The sequence below is a fragment of the Polyodon spathula genome, chromosome 7 (assembly GCF_017654505.1).
Source record: "Polyodon spathula isolate WHYD16114869_AA chromosome 7, ASM1765450v1, whole genome shotgun sequence".
Classification (NCBI taxonomy): Eukaryota; Metazoa; Chordata; class Actinopteri; order Acipenseriformes; family Polyodontidae; genus Polyodon; species Polyodon spathula.
In genome coordinates this window covers 28,551,245-28,566,399 of record NC_054540.1, presented here as the reverse complement: position 1 = coordinate 28,566,399, position 15,155 = coordinate 28,551,245, and the positions used below count along the sequence as shown (strand labels likewise).

General features: G+C 37.7%; 1 protein-coding gene across 1 annotated transcript in view; it reads right to left on the bottom strand.

The window, feature by feature from the left end:
• si:dkey-106n21.1 (solute carrier family 23 member 1) overlaps positions 1-13,419 on the bottom strand; it is a 52,719-nt gene extending 39,300 nt beyond the window's left edge. Inside the window, exons 1-6 of the mRNA XM_041255216.1 lie at positions 13,296-13,419; positions 5,551-5,694; positions 5,278-5,435; positions 4,669-4,831; positions 4,008-4,189; positions 3,023-3,140 (exon numbers count right to left, since the gene is read on the bottom strand). Of these exons, the coding sequence (XP_041111150.1) occupies positions 3,023-3,140; positions 4,008-4,189; positions 4,669-4,831; positions 5,278-5,435; positions 5,551-5,694; positions 13,296-13,364 (834 nt within the window). The 5' untranslated portion in view covers positions 13,365-13,419. The remainder of the gene's footprint in view (positions 1-3,022; positions 3,141-4,007; positions 4,190-4,668; positions 4,832-5,277; positions 5,436-5,550; positions 5,695-13,295) is intronic.
• Between the last annotated feature and the right edge of the window lie 1,736 nt (positions 13,420-15,155).

Genomic DNA, 15,155 nt, shown 5'->3' with positions numbered 1-15,155 from the left:
GTGAAACACCTTACTTGCACACAGGTGGACTCCATTCAACTAATTATGTGACTTCTAAAGACAATTGGTTGCACCAGAGCTTATTTAGGTGTGTGATAGCAAAGGGGGTGAATAATTGATGCAATCAATTATTTTATGTTTTATATTTGTTAGAACAATTTGTAGATTTTATTTTTCACTTTGACATTATGGACTTTTTTTGTGTTGATCAATGGCAAAAACTCCAAATTAAATCCATTTTGATTCCGTGTTGTAACATAATAAAATGTGGAAAAGTCCAAGGGGTGAATACTTTTGAAAGCCAGTGTATATGCAGCATTACCTGATCTCCTATATGCTGTATTGCCTAAATGACAGGCAAATATATATCTTACGTCTTTCAGAGAAAGCGTCTGTACAGCCTAGTGAGATTTTATTATACAAAAAACGTAGTCTTTTTTCTGGTTCTTTTTCTGATTATTAAAGAATTAGAATTTAATAAGTCATTTACACGTTAAGGATTGATGACGATGGGGATTTAAGAAAATAAAAACGATGAGAGTGACATCAGTGAAGAACGGGGAAAACAGAAGTCCAGAAACTAAAAATGTGCAACAGTCACATTGTAGACTTCTTTATTATATTTTTTAACAAAAGTAATTGGTACTGCAATCAACGTTGGCAATTCAAAAGCGATTTGCATGTCTGTCTTAAGTGTAGTGTAATAAATGTCTTTCTACTTTTGCAAATTGTGTTCCATTCTGGTGCAGTGACAATAAAATTAAGTTACACATTTTTTTGGTCTTAAAGTGCAATATTATTAACATTAAAATCTGCCGTGCAGGCCATGAGTTTGAAAGCAGAAATAGAAACTGAATTAAAGTAAAACATGTTAATCTGCTTGATATATATCTATGACCTATTATTGTATATGGCAACATGTTTTTAAACATGACTTAATTTTTTTTTTTTACTACTAGTTTAATCCAGAAAAGTTTTTGATTTTAACTATAATCACAAAATCTGACTTTCTTTTGACAGTAACTTTATGCAATTAATAAACTACCGTGATTGTTTTTAAATTTCTACATATATATCTATATATATATCTATATATATATATATATATATATATATATATATATATATATATATATATATATATATATTCTTTTTTAAATCTCCTTTTAGGACATCGCTGTCTGTGTGCACGATGGAGTGACTTCTTAATTACCCGGCATGCTACAGCAGTGGTCATGGTAGAGGTGTTCTGTAAGTCAACAGAAGGTCTAAACCGGAAATCTTTAATTTAGCTTTCAATGGATGTGTCCAATGTTAATTGGAAGTTCCACAACCTGATTCAAATGGAACTTGAACGAGATGTGCATTCAGTACTACTTAATGTACGACGTTGTGCATTGCACATTGTACATGGAGCATTCAAGAAAGAAACATATTCTACAGGTTGGAAGGTAGACCAGTTTTTAAGTAGTGCTTATTGGTTACTGAAAGATTCCCCTGCTCGTCCTTAAGATTATGCTAAAGATACAGAGGCAACCAAACCATTCAGGCCACTGAAGTTCTGTAAACAAGATGGGTGGAAAATGTGCCAGTGACAGGATTATTAAAATAATGCCAGACTTAAAGAACTATGTAGACACAGTGGAGTCTGGAAAAATCCCAAACCCAGCTACAAAGTCATATAGTACTGTCAAGGAAAGGTGTGAAGATCCATTAATGCACGCCAAACTTGCATTCCACCTCTCTTTGCAAAAGAAGTGACTGCGACCAGTAGAAAAGCAGAATTTACAGATTTTGATTATACTAAATCTAGGGTGTATACCCTCTTCTATGAAATAAGGGTAGGCAACAAAGCATTTGACAAGCTGTGGAAAATTGTGCAGGTCTTGCTACTTCTGTCTCATGGACATGCCTCAGTTGAGAGAGGCTTTTCACTGAATCGTCAGATTGAGGTTGAGAATCTTGAAGAGAAGACCTGCATAGGCCAGCGCCTTGTATGTGACCATCTTAACTCAGCTGGGGGGGATCCAGAATGTGGTGATTACCAAGGCCGTCTTACTGTCCGCAGCTGGTGCCAGAGAAAAGTACCATAAGTACCTGGATGAGCAAAAGAGGCTAAAGGAAAATAAACAAGACACTGAAGAGAAAATCACTTGTGGATGAAATTGATTAAATACATTTTTAAAACAGCAACGAATTGAGAATGATGCACATGCTCTTGAAAAGTCAGCTGATGAATTTGCTTTGAAGGCTGAAAGCACAGGAAAGCTGACATTAATAGCAAAATCAAACAGTTTGCGCAGATCTGCTAAGGATAAACTTGAACATCTGGGACATGTAAAAGAAGAACTAGATGAAAAACTTAAAAACATGTAAAAAAAAAAAAAAAAAAAAGACATTCAACCGGACCGGACTTCAGTTTCTAGTACTGTCATAAAAGTACATTTTGTTAGAATTGACATTGACATGTTCTTAACAATCAGTATGCATTTTTGGGGGTTTATTTGAAAAAAAATAATAAACCAGTTTTGTTTTTTGAAAAAGGAGTTTTTCCTTTACTCATTTTACTTTACAGTAACATAACACCAGCGTTGAAACAATGTCGTATATTATGAATTGTTCCTGAATTCTGATTTTGTCTTGTGGTCATAATTTTGCTGACATCTAAAATATGATTTCAGTTCCCTGCAGCTTTTTTTTTTTTTTTAAATCTTTTCACTTGATCTAATAATTTAACTAAACAGCAGCATAATGTTTGTACAGTTTGTTTGTTTTATTTTATCCTTTTGTTATGTTTTCGCTGATTTAGTGTCTGACTAGGCAAATCCGGTCACTTAGTCCTGTAGAAGATCATGGGAAGTATTTCCCTTGATGAGTAAAAAGGCCATTTAAATTTAAAAATTTCATCAGGAAAGTAATTCAAAACATGTAATTCATTTACTTATAATTGATCTAATTAAAAGGTTAATTCAATTGGACCCTACATTCAGGAACAAAAATAAAATGAAACAAAAAAACTTACTGAAAACAACTTGAATATTGGGTATTTTATAATTTTCCATTTCTTCTCTGTGTAGACAATTAGAGGGATGTTCACGTTACTCAAGTATTGAGAGAAGAGAAAAATCAGGCCCACAGTCCTTTACATACAAGAAAAGTATTGACCAGTTAGTATCACTCATCAGGAATTAACATTTTAAAAAAGTTAAATAGTAAACAAACCCTAACTGAATGAAAAAAAAAAAAAAATCTGTACTATATTCACAGTATACACATCTTGTTACAAAGCCTTTTGTCCACATTAAAACGTCCTGTCATAAACACCCCAAAACAGTTCTTAGTTTATACAGTTCTTAGTAAGGTACAATCAGCATAGTACTTGGGTTTATTCAGCATCACACAACACACAAAAGGACACAAAAACTTGCATCTGCCAGTGTGATGTGAAGAAAATTATCTAATTGAAGCAGGGCCTCCACTTTAGGCGACAAGAACAATGTGAAATGTACATAAAGATTTGGTCTGTTTTATTTGCATTAAGTGTGTTTGTCTGGTCTTTGTGATTAGGCCAGGTGGGTCTCATGGGATTAATTTCCTGAATAAAAAGCTGGCCTTGGCTATGTGTCAGGAAGGTGCAAGGAAGGACAAGAATAGTTTTGAGTGTAGATGGGACTGGTGTAGATTATACCGAGCACTGGATCATTATTTCAAGATAATAGATCCTCAAATGAAGTGGGTTTGAGGCCAAATGTTTAATTCATAATCATAAAAAAATACTATTTATTGCAAATTCTATGTTATGTGGGTTTGCCTGAATGACTGAAACCACATTGTTATCTCAACCATACTCAAAGAAACAATGCAGAGTGATATTTTACTACAATTCCACATTAAAGCCTACGAGGTACTATACATGGAGATAAAAGAAGGCCGGGACTGATAATCACTTGTATTTTGGCTTTTTTATGTGAAATATAAATGGTATATTTGACTCATCATTGACTCACATAGCAGCAATGCCCCAGTGTGCTCCGGACTTCTTCCCAGCTTCAACAAAAAGTGAGAGTCCAATGAGTGTTATGGTGGGAGCAATCGTGAGGGGTCCAGTACACCTCAGGACAAATCCAACAAGACCAGTGAGTCCAAGCACCAACTGAAGCAAAGAAGCAACCAGGATGGCACCTTGAATCTGTAAATATACACAAATGAAGCAGGATTACTTTCTTTATTTTGCTTATTATGGGAGCAAGCACACATTTTTTTTATACTATTTTAATATTGTTTGGGGTTTCTGTAAAATATTCCAGTTTAATGTAAATCCTTTACCTTAAAATGTCTGGAAAAAACAAAAACAAAAACAAATATATATATATATATATATATATATATATATATATATATATATATATATATATATATATATATATATACAGACTCAGAACATTACAATATCCTTAGTTCACCTGCTATTCTTCTAAACTGATGTACCGAAATAAATCATTGTTATTTGCATTGTTGTAGCAATATGCATCAGGAAACATCATTGACATAAGCATAACCGTTATAAATGTATGTATCATTCTTGCAATATAATATGTTATAAGTATGAAAGCTATGTGTTATATATAAATATACTGTAGATTTTACTATTTAGATTAAAACTTGTACTTCTCTCATGCGGGATTTCCATATTTCATCTCTGTTAAATTCAGTGTTATTCGTTGTGTTAAAGAGCGTTTCCTTAATGTCTGGACATCTCCATTCTGGCAATGCAAGTATGGCCAGTGTGGGAGTGAGGAAGCTGAATGTGCCTCCTTGGAGAATAGGTAACCTGGAAAACAAATCCAAGCACTTCATACCCTTCAAGTAATAAGAACCTTGTTGCTGTATTGTATTCCTGTATTCAGCCACAAGGTACCACTATGTCCAACTAGACATACAGACAAACAAATAAACAAGGGCTACCATGGTGCCAATGTACAGTTTTGTGCAATTATAATATTCTTTACTACACATTGCTATGGTTTTAGCATGGTCAAATTGTATAAGGGACAAGCCACAATGCATGGATTTTGAGCACATTAACAATAGGTCCTTATTTATAACAGCAGATGCCCTCCCATATTGGAGGCTATTAGTAGTTTTACCTTATTCTGTACTCTATTCCACTAAGAGGTGAGACTGCTGGGACAATATCATTAAAGCAGCTGTAGTAAGTGCCATGCTTAAACTGTAGATATTAGAAAAAAAAATACTTAAAACCTCTATTTGCTCTACCTGGTTCCAAAAGTTGTCTGCAACAGTGTGCACAAACCCGAAACCAAAAATATGGTGCTGATGAGCTGACTCTTGACAGAATTGTTATCCCCAAAACACATTGGTTCTGCTAGGATCAGTGGAACAGCAATGATACCTCCAAAGGCCAGGATGTAGTGCTATGAGATTAGAAAAAAAATAAAAAACTTGATTCAGTAACACATCATTTATCCATGTTGCTTTTGGGTACAATCCAATGCAAATCTGAAAAATCAATAAATCACAATACAGTACCTGGAAAACAAACAGTATGCAAAGGTACCATGGTGGCCTGTCATTTATAGCATATATGAGATCCAGTTCTGGCTCATTCTCATGTCTTTCATTCAGACTCACTGTGATGATGGTATTACTCTGTTGGTGGATGGATTCTGTACACTGGGAACAGAATGTTTTTATTCATTTCAGATGTTTATTTCAATTAGCAGCACGTTAAGCCTTAGATCTTTCTTACACACACTGATGTTATCTAATGACTGTTCAATGCTAAGGATGAAGCATAGTTTAAACTTTGGACAGCAGAAACAAATATGGCTAAACATGAGGGCTCTGAATAAACTATAGTTAGGAAAATATTTCAGGTCCATGAATACATTTTTAAATAGCAATTGTACAAAAAACATACAAGACATACAGGTGATCTTTGACTTCTGTGTAATGTTGCAGATTATATTTCAGATTGCAGATGGAACCAATGGCAGCCAAAGTTTGATATTGGAACAAGATGAGATTGAGTTTTAAAGACTGGTTGATGGTGCAGATGGAAATGTGGTGTTAGTAAATCTGTCCCCAAATGTTTTTCAATGTTACAATAGTGCCCTCTTGTGACTCACTAATATAGTATATAAAAAATATGTAAGAAGAACATAAAAAAGTCTACAAAAGAGCCATTCGGCCCATCTTGCTCATTGGTTGTTAGTAGTTTATTGATCCCAGAATCTCATCAAGCAGTTTCTTGAAGGATCCCAGGGTGTCAGCTTGTCAGAGTTGGTTTCAGACTCCCAAAATTCTCTGTGTAAAAAAAGTGCCTCTTATTTTCTGTTTTGAATGCCCCTTTATCTAATCTCCTTGTTTCTTTTTTCAGGTCGAAAAAGTCCCTTGTGTCGACATTGTCAATACCTTTTAGAATTTTAAATGCTTGAATTAGATCACCACATAATCGTCTTTGTTCAAAACTGAATAGATTCAATTATTTTAGCCTGTTTGCATATGACATGCCTTTTAAACCCAGAATAATTCTGGTCGCTCTTCTTTGCACTTCCTAGAGCAGCAATATCCATTTTGCAGCGAGGTGACCAGAACTGAACACAATATTCTAGATGAGGTCTTGCTAGCTAATGCATTGCTAAAGTTTTAACATAACTTCACGGGGCGGAGCTATGGCCCCTGATAGTGTTTATTGACAGAGTTAGTAAACATATATACATGGAGAGAGGGGTTCTGCCTCTTCAAGGCCCAACATTTACTTGATCGATAGACACGATAAACAGGAGGGGGGCCACCATCTTTGAGGTGACCCGACATACGAGAGGGGCACCGTCTCTGAGGTTACCCGACATACGAAGAGGCTCGCGAACTGGAAGGAAAAACATGAATTAGTGTTGTTAACACAAAAGAGGTTCTGGCTCTTCCTGATCCAACATATACAGTAGGGGGGTTCCGTCGCTGAGGAGACCCAACAAACAGGAGGGGGGCCATCGTCTTTGAGGTGACCCGACATACCAAGAGGGGCACCGTCTCTGAAGTTACCCAACATACGAAGAGGCTTTCACCGGAAAGAAAACATAAAGTTAGTATTTGTTAAAACATATAATGTGTGGTGTTCCGCCTCTTCAAAGCCCAACATAATAGAAGGGGGGTTCCGTCGCTGAGGAGACCCGACAAACAGGAGAGGGGCCATCATCTATGAGGAGACCCGACAAACATGAGGGATGCCACCGCTTGGGGACCCTCACATAGAGGTATCTGACCTGAAAGAAGAATCCCAAAAGAAACATACATGCAGATGGAAGGGTTTGGCCGGGGGTCCCCTCTGACTCATGGAGAACCCTCCTCTATGAGGTAAATGAAGCGGAGCTTAACAAAGGGTTGGAGAAAGTGGAATCACTAACCCCCCAAAAGATGGACCCCCGGCTCCCCGCTGACACAACGTGAAGAAGAAAAAAGAGAGAATCTCCAATGCATAAGAAAGAAGAAAAGAGAAAACATTTAGACGAAAGAAAACAAACACTTAACGTGACAAAGGGGTTAGTATACTGTACCCTAATGACTATGTGAAGACCCTCTGCACAGTGGAAAGAAAAAAACCCTTTCTTTTAATTTTATTTCTTAGGGGGAACTCTTTGGTGGCTCAGGCAGAAAGGTCATCCCCACTCCGGACATACTAGCAATGGACTGCGGAGGATATTTCAGATGATGAAGAACGAATAGAAGTTTCGACTGCTGATGAAGTCCAGCGCCCCATATTTTTAATTAAATGCTGGTTAATGTTGGCTTTTGCAGCTGAAGTAGCTGCCCCTATTCTAAATGAATGAGGAGTGTAGAATTGCGAAGGAAGACCTGCTCTGGACACCACGGTGGAAAGGTGTGTTGAAAACCAATGCCTTGATACAATGGACCAGCTTGAATTGATAAACAAAGGGTCGGAGGATGAAATGGCCTTGCGTTCTGCAATGTACTTCAACATGGAAGTGAAGGGACACAGAGGAGAGTTGATCTTAGAAAGCTGAATACATTGTCCTTGCCGCAGTTGATCTGTTTTTGAAATGCGAAGACATAAGATGAAATGAGAATCTGGGATGAGCTTGAGGTCACTGCAGCGGATACCAAGGGTAGGAAAGCTGGCAATAGAAGGAACTGTATATTCAGAACATCTCAAAAACCCGAAAAATGCAGATAGACATATGACTTCCATAGTTAAATCATCAAATGGAGAAAAACAGCCATGGTGCAGAATTGAAATCAAGTTACTGAGAATGTCTCTAGAAATAGGCAAGCGAGCAGAAGAAGGAGCCGGAGAACGCTTAGAAATTCCTCGTAAAAGGAGACAAACCGCTGGAATTGATAATAGAGTTGGGGAATTGATGGACATTAAACAAAATTGGTGCTGAATTCCTGACAAATATAGTCTGATTGTAGCTGATGCCAGATGTAGAGAGTCCTTTGCATGCACTATGAACGCCATGATCCAGTCCTGGTTGAATGGAGTAGGATTAATCCTGCTTTGTAAACAAAAAGTTACATAACATGCCCAACCTGTAGAGTACGAGGATCTGGTAGATGGGGCAAGTGCTGATGCCATGTAATCTTGAGCTGAATTAAGAAGTTTATTAATAGCTGGATTTAGTTGAAAATCAGCTGATTGAACCGTGGCGTTGCTGCTGGATATTGCAGAGCTGTGGGCAGCAAACTGTGGAATTTGGAAATCTGTAAACGAGATAGAGCATCAGCTGCATTACTAAAAATGCCCGGTAGGTGGCAAACTTGTAATAGGAAATTAGACTGAAATCCATACTAGCCGCCGCAGCAATTGCATGATAAGAGGGGAAGAGGAATGTCCTTTATTTATAATATGCACTGTAGTTGAATTATCACAGTAAAATAGTATTGATTTCTTAGACCAGAGATGACCCCATAGCTGGGCAGCTGCTACTATTGTGTATATCTCTAGCAGAGCTGTGGATTTTAGATGAGGAGATATGTTTTCGATTTCCTCAGGCCATGTACTGCAAAACCATTGATTGTTAAATAGACCTCAGAATCCCAGAGATGACGCATCAGTAAATAAAGCCATATCGTGTGGAGCTGAAATGAAATCATTGTAAAACATAGACAGACCGTTCCAGTGCTGAATAAGCGCAGACCACATTTTAATGTCTTTCCTAGCTTCTGAAGAGATATTTATTTAGGAGTCCAGATTTTTTGCTGTTGATGCCAGCGCTAGCAGTCGAGATATAAATGTCCTCCCCTGTGGAATGATACATATTGCAAAGTTAAAGTAATCCAGCAATGAAAGCAGTGCCCGTTTTTTAATTGTTTTACTGATCTGAAAATTCTCAATGAGCAAACGAATATGGTTAAGTTTAGACTCAGGCATGGCTTCAAACTTTTCTGTATCTAGAATGATTCCAAGGAATTCTAAAGAATGAAGGGGACTGATTGATTTCTCTTCTGAAAGTGGAACGCCAGCTTCAGAAAATAAGCTTTTAAGATTGGAAATCGCTTCTGCTGGTGCATCTGAAGGAGGAGAAATTACTAAAAAATCGTCCAGCAAGTGGAGCAAGAATGGGACATGATAGACATTAAGAAGAATCCAGCATAATGCTTCCGACAGGGTATCAAATATCTTCGGGCTGCTGCGGCAGCCGAAGGTCAATTGGGTGGCAAAATAAAAAACTTCCCTTCCCAGCATATACCAAACAGGTGACGGAGAGACGGATGGATTGGCATTACTTTAAATGCATCTGATATATATGCTTTTGCTAACCAGGAACCACGACTTGCTAATTTAATTGAATGTATTGCGTCTGCAATAGTGATGTAATGCAGGGAAAATTGATCTTGGGGAATTAATGAGTTAATGCTGCTGTCCCCCGTGGTGCTGATAAATCAATAATGAGACGCTTTTTTTTTTTTTTTTCCTCTGACATTTTCCTCGTGGCAATGCCGATAGGATTAATTCTATATACTGGAAAAGGAGGAGCTAAAATGGACCAACTATAAATCCTTTTAGAATTTCTTTTTCGATGAGAGATTGCACTAATTGTGGTTCTTGAGTCGCTGAATAAAGATTTTTGCTTTTGAACAACGAAGAAGGAATTTGAGTCAGACCGGTTGAAAAACCATTTTTTTAATCCGTCGATCAGGTAATGAATTAAATTACTGTCGGGATGATTCTGTCATTTACTTGATAATGCCGGGATGTTTATAGGAGTAAAGACTGTGAGCATCGGGGAAAGTCACTTGCGTTTTAAAGGGCAGATTGTATCAGCGTGAGCGTCTCCGCAATTGCTGCACATGTGGATAAGATTGCATTGCCTATTCGAACAGAAGCCAGTATTGAAATTGCTGCAGATTTGTCTTCCTCCTGAAAATCTAATACTGCGCCCGTATTTGTCTTTCCTTGTGGATTGATCGAGGGGAGCTGAAGAATGTATAGGATTAGGTACTGAAGAGCTGTATGAATTAGCGGCGAAACCGGGTGCTTTAGAAGTTGATGCAATTGCAGCTTTAGGGCAGAGGGATGTTGAGTATGCTGTTGAAGCACAGACCCCACATGCGTTAGCTCTTAGACCACCAAAAATTCTGTTAAATAGATCTGGGTCAGGTTGTGCCCAATTGATGATGTGATTATCTGCTGCCAATATCGCTGCTGCTTTTGCAGAGAATGCTTTATGATACTCAAAAAACATAGTCCCTCCATATCTGACAGACAGCTCCATGATGTAGTATTCGTATGAATCCAATTCAGCTCTGCAGTTAGGATATACCGAGCATAACACATCTCTGAATATGGAGAAAACAAGGACAAAGTCCCCTAATGTAAGATTTTTAAGCAGTCTGGGATCTGTGGATTTTAGAGTTACTGCCAAATCTCCGCAATCCACTACTCTATGATCCAAGAATTCCGAAGTCGTCATTAATAGTGAAACAAGATTAATGTCCTTATCTTCGAGAATGTTACGTCTGATTTGTGGAGATATAGTGTGATGTCTAGCTGTAGTTGGAGAGGAGGATCCATATGTAGAGGCAGTAGCGAGGTTGTATATTGGAGGATCTGCTTCGCTGGCTGAAATTAGGGCTGGACCGGAAGAAGCTGTAGGTGGCGCTGCAGTATTTGATGCTGGAATTAATGACAGCGCTGTAGATTGTTATCCCTGTTCCATATTAGACACCCTTTTATCTAGATCCAACAGTTTAGAACTGACAGAAGATAGAGTATCGGCAAAAGGCTGCATAAATGATTTTATCTCGTTAAATATTTGCGAATATTGGATTTTAATGGCTGGCTGCTGGTTAGCGGTGCTAGTTGTGGGTGGTGATTTCCGGAATAGACTGCCTGCTGTCTGTTTTAGGATGATGAATGGCTGGGCACAGCTGATTATGTTTTTTAGGAGGAAAGACTGGTTCTGCTGAGACTGAATTGCAATAGAGAATAAAAAGAGACTCACTATCACTCCCTGCTGGAATCGCGTTACCGTATGTAAGGAGGGTTTTTATTAATTTATTCATGGGTCAGTCCTTCTAAAACAATCGATCCGGAGGGGCGTCCTGAGGCTGAAGTCGCTTGGATCTGCACCGATTCGATGTTTGAGTGGCAGGAACGGTAGGCAACATTTGAACTGGAACCTGGACGACAGCCTGATCGGGAGCCTGATCAGATGTAAATTAAATACCAGAAGGGGAGAAAAAACTGGATACTTGATGGACCCTGGATTGAAGCTGGAGGAGAATGATCTGGTAATGACAGAAAATCCTGGGAATCCTCTGAATCCGATGACAACTGCTGTAAGTACTCCATTATTGAGTTATACGAAAGTTGATGGGTCTTGAAATTGCTTAGGTTTATGCCAAAACGAAAAAACACAAGACAGCTAGGTAGAGGTGACTAATGTTTAAATAAGGTAGATTTAATTGATGACAGGAGATGATAGGTTGTTGGTGCCTAGCTCCGCCCCTTGAACCCCACCTATAGGTTAACATTTACCTTGATTTAAATTTAACACTTTTCACTATATATTCAGGCAGTTTGTTGGCCTTATGTATAGCTTCCCCACATTGTCTAGATGAAGGCATTTTTGAATCAACATAACTCTTAAGTCTTTTTCATAGATTTCTTCTTCAATTTCAGTATCTCCCATATGATATTTATAATGCAGATTTTTATTGTTTGTGTGCAGTACCTTACACTTTTCTCTATTAAACGTCATTTGCCATGTGTCTGCCCAGGTCTGAAGTGTGTCTAGATCATTTTTTTCAATGACATTTCTGCTGCTGTGGTGTTTGCCGCACCTCCTATTTTTGTATCATCTGCAAATTTACGTGTGGCCTTTTGGCCATAGCTGTGTACTTGCAGTTTGCACTTTTCATGATAAATGTTGTAACAATCAATGTGCATGAAAAGTTGATCACAGATGGGGTTGATTGAGTAAATCATACAGGTCCAATTAGGAGAGAAAGTATCATTAATTTAGTGCCTTAAGGAAAGGCTGATAATGTACAACAACAACTGAAAATCCTAAGAAAAGATACACAACCTTGTTATTTAGACTGGAAGCTTGCCAGGATACACCCATGGTTATAACATTGTCCTAGTGTATGCTCAATACAAGCAGAGTGTTAAAGAAAACCTCACAGAATGGAAAAAACATATATTGCAGGCCCTATTCATAAAGCTTTAAGTTAAAGAAACCAACAACAATTTGTAACAGTTTTATGAATTTCAAACTTTGTCTACACAGTCTTTAAAAAAAAATCATACTAAAAGCTCAAAAAACTTTATAAAATGCATTTAGACAGTTCATGTTTCCCAAGAGAACACATCAAAGAGTGTTAGACATACTGTATCTCTTATTTATTTCAAATTATTCTCAACAAACTTAAAATTGAGCTCTTAATGTTTGCCTATCTCAATAAAGCATGCTTGTTATAAACGGAATACTGTAAGGATTTAATGGCAGCAATGCCCCTAAAATTAACCCAAAAAAGAATGTAAGATATATTTGGCCATTTCTATAAAAGACCATAACAGTTATTAAAAATTAATACAAATAATGATAACTAGAAAGGAAGAGACATTTAAGTCTTTCATTAAATAATTAATTATTGTTCAAAGCCACATGATTCAGCACATTTTGATAAAAAAAATGGTCTTTAATTTTCCCAATTTACAGCCAAGCAGTATAAAATATATAAGGTATTTTTAAATAGTAAGTAGTATACCTGAATTTAAATGCATATTTAAAAAACTTTAAACTTGCCTCAAAATTAGAATGTACTGTTCCGTCTTTGTCCTTTGTTTCATCCACTTCACTTTCGGCTAAATGCATGTTTCAGATGTTGCTGGAGATTCGTACTCAATAAACTGTGATTATATACTCACTAAGCTCTGCATAAAGGGTGCAGGTCCTAAGACTTATATTGTAATAAGATCCAAACACGACATGGTGCAGCAGTTACACAACTGCCCTTTGGAATTAAAATGATGTTGCCAGGGAAACAAAAGCTACTTATTTCAACTATAAACTTTTAACCATGAAACAACTATAGAACCACATTTAGTTTTTTCCTTGCCACTATCATGTGGTTTAAACAGGCCGAAGGTTTCAGCAGGAAGGAGTTAAGAGAAATGAAAACCCTGGTAACCTTGGCAAGTATTAGTTGTATAATAAAGCAAAAAGGCTGAATCACCATGAATACGGACAGGGGCAGATATCTTACATAGCTGTATAGAAAGAATTGCTTATTTATATCAAAACCAAGACCATAAACAGTGGTTTGCAGAAGTATTCACCCCCCTGCAAAGTTTTCACATTTTGTTGGCACCTGAGCATACTTCACAATGCTTTCAAATTACACTTTACATGTAGAATCTACACAAACTACTCCACATTGAGTTTAGAAAAATGCATATTGTTAAAAAATGCATATAGAATATAAATAAGTAAGATTTACAGATTAATCTCAGTTGTATAAATATTCAACCCCTTTGCTACTGCAGCCCTAAATCAGTTCAGGTGCAAATGATTTGCTTGAAAGGTCACAAAATTAGTGATATGGTTTCAGCCTGTGTGTACTCAAAGTGGTTTAACTTGTACATAATTTCAGGTATATAAAGACTTTCAAGCTGCAACTCACATAGTGATCCAACAAAGCAACCATGAAGACCAAGGAGCTTTTGAAACAAGTCAGGGATAAAGTGATAGAGAGGCACAGAGAAGGAGAAGGGTACAAGAAAATTTCAAAGGTGCTGATTATTCCTCTCGGCACAGTGAAGTCCATCATTAAGAAGTGCACGATGCCTCATACCGCCAACACATTACACAGATCAGGTTGCCCTCCCAAATTGAGCAGCCGGGCAAACAGGAAACTGGTTGACCAAACTGGTCAATGACCTTGAGAGATCTGCAAAGTTCTGTGTCTGAGATGGGAGTCAGTGTTCACACATCAACAATAAGCTGATCTCTACACAAAGCTGGCCTGTATGGACGGGTGGCAAGAAAGAAACCATTACTCAAAAAGCCTCATCTTAAAGCACGTATGGAGTTTGTGAAAATGCATGTAGATGATACTGCAGACATGTGGAAAAAGGCCTTCTGGTCAGACGAGACAAAAATTTAACTTTTCGGTCGAAATTCCAAGCGTTGTATCTGGCTAAAGCCCTAAACTGCACATCACCCAGTCAACACCATTGCAACTGTCAAGCATGGTGGTGGTAACAGCATGTTATGAGGATGCTTCTCTTCAGCAGGGGCTGGGAAGCTTGTCAGGATAGAGGGGAGAATGGATGGTGCAAAGTACAGGTGAATCCTTGAGGAAAACCTGTTTGAGTCAGCCAAGACTCTAAAACTGGGGAGGAAATTCACATTTCAGCAGGACAATGACCCAAAGCACAAAGCCAATGCCACACTGGAGTGGTTGAACAAAAAGAGAATTAATGTTCTTGAGTGGCCAAGTCAAAGTCTTGACTTGAATCCAATCAAAAATTTATGGCAAGACTTGAAGATTGCAGTCCATCGACGATCCCCAACAACTTATCAGAACTGGAGCAATTTTCTCGTGAAGAACGGGCAAAAATGTCACCATCCTATTGTGCAAAGCTAGTAGAGACCTATCCAAAA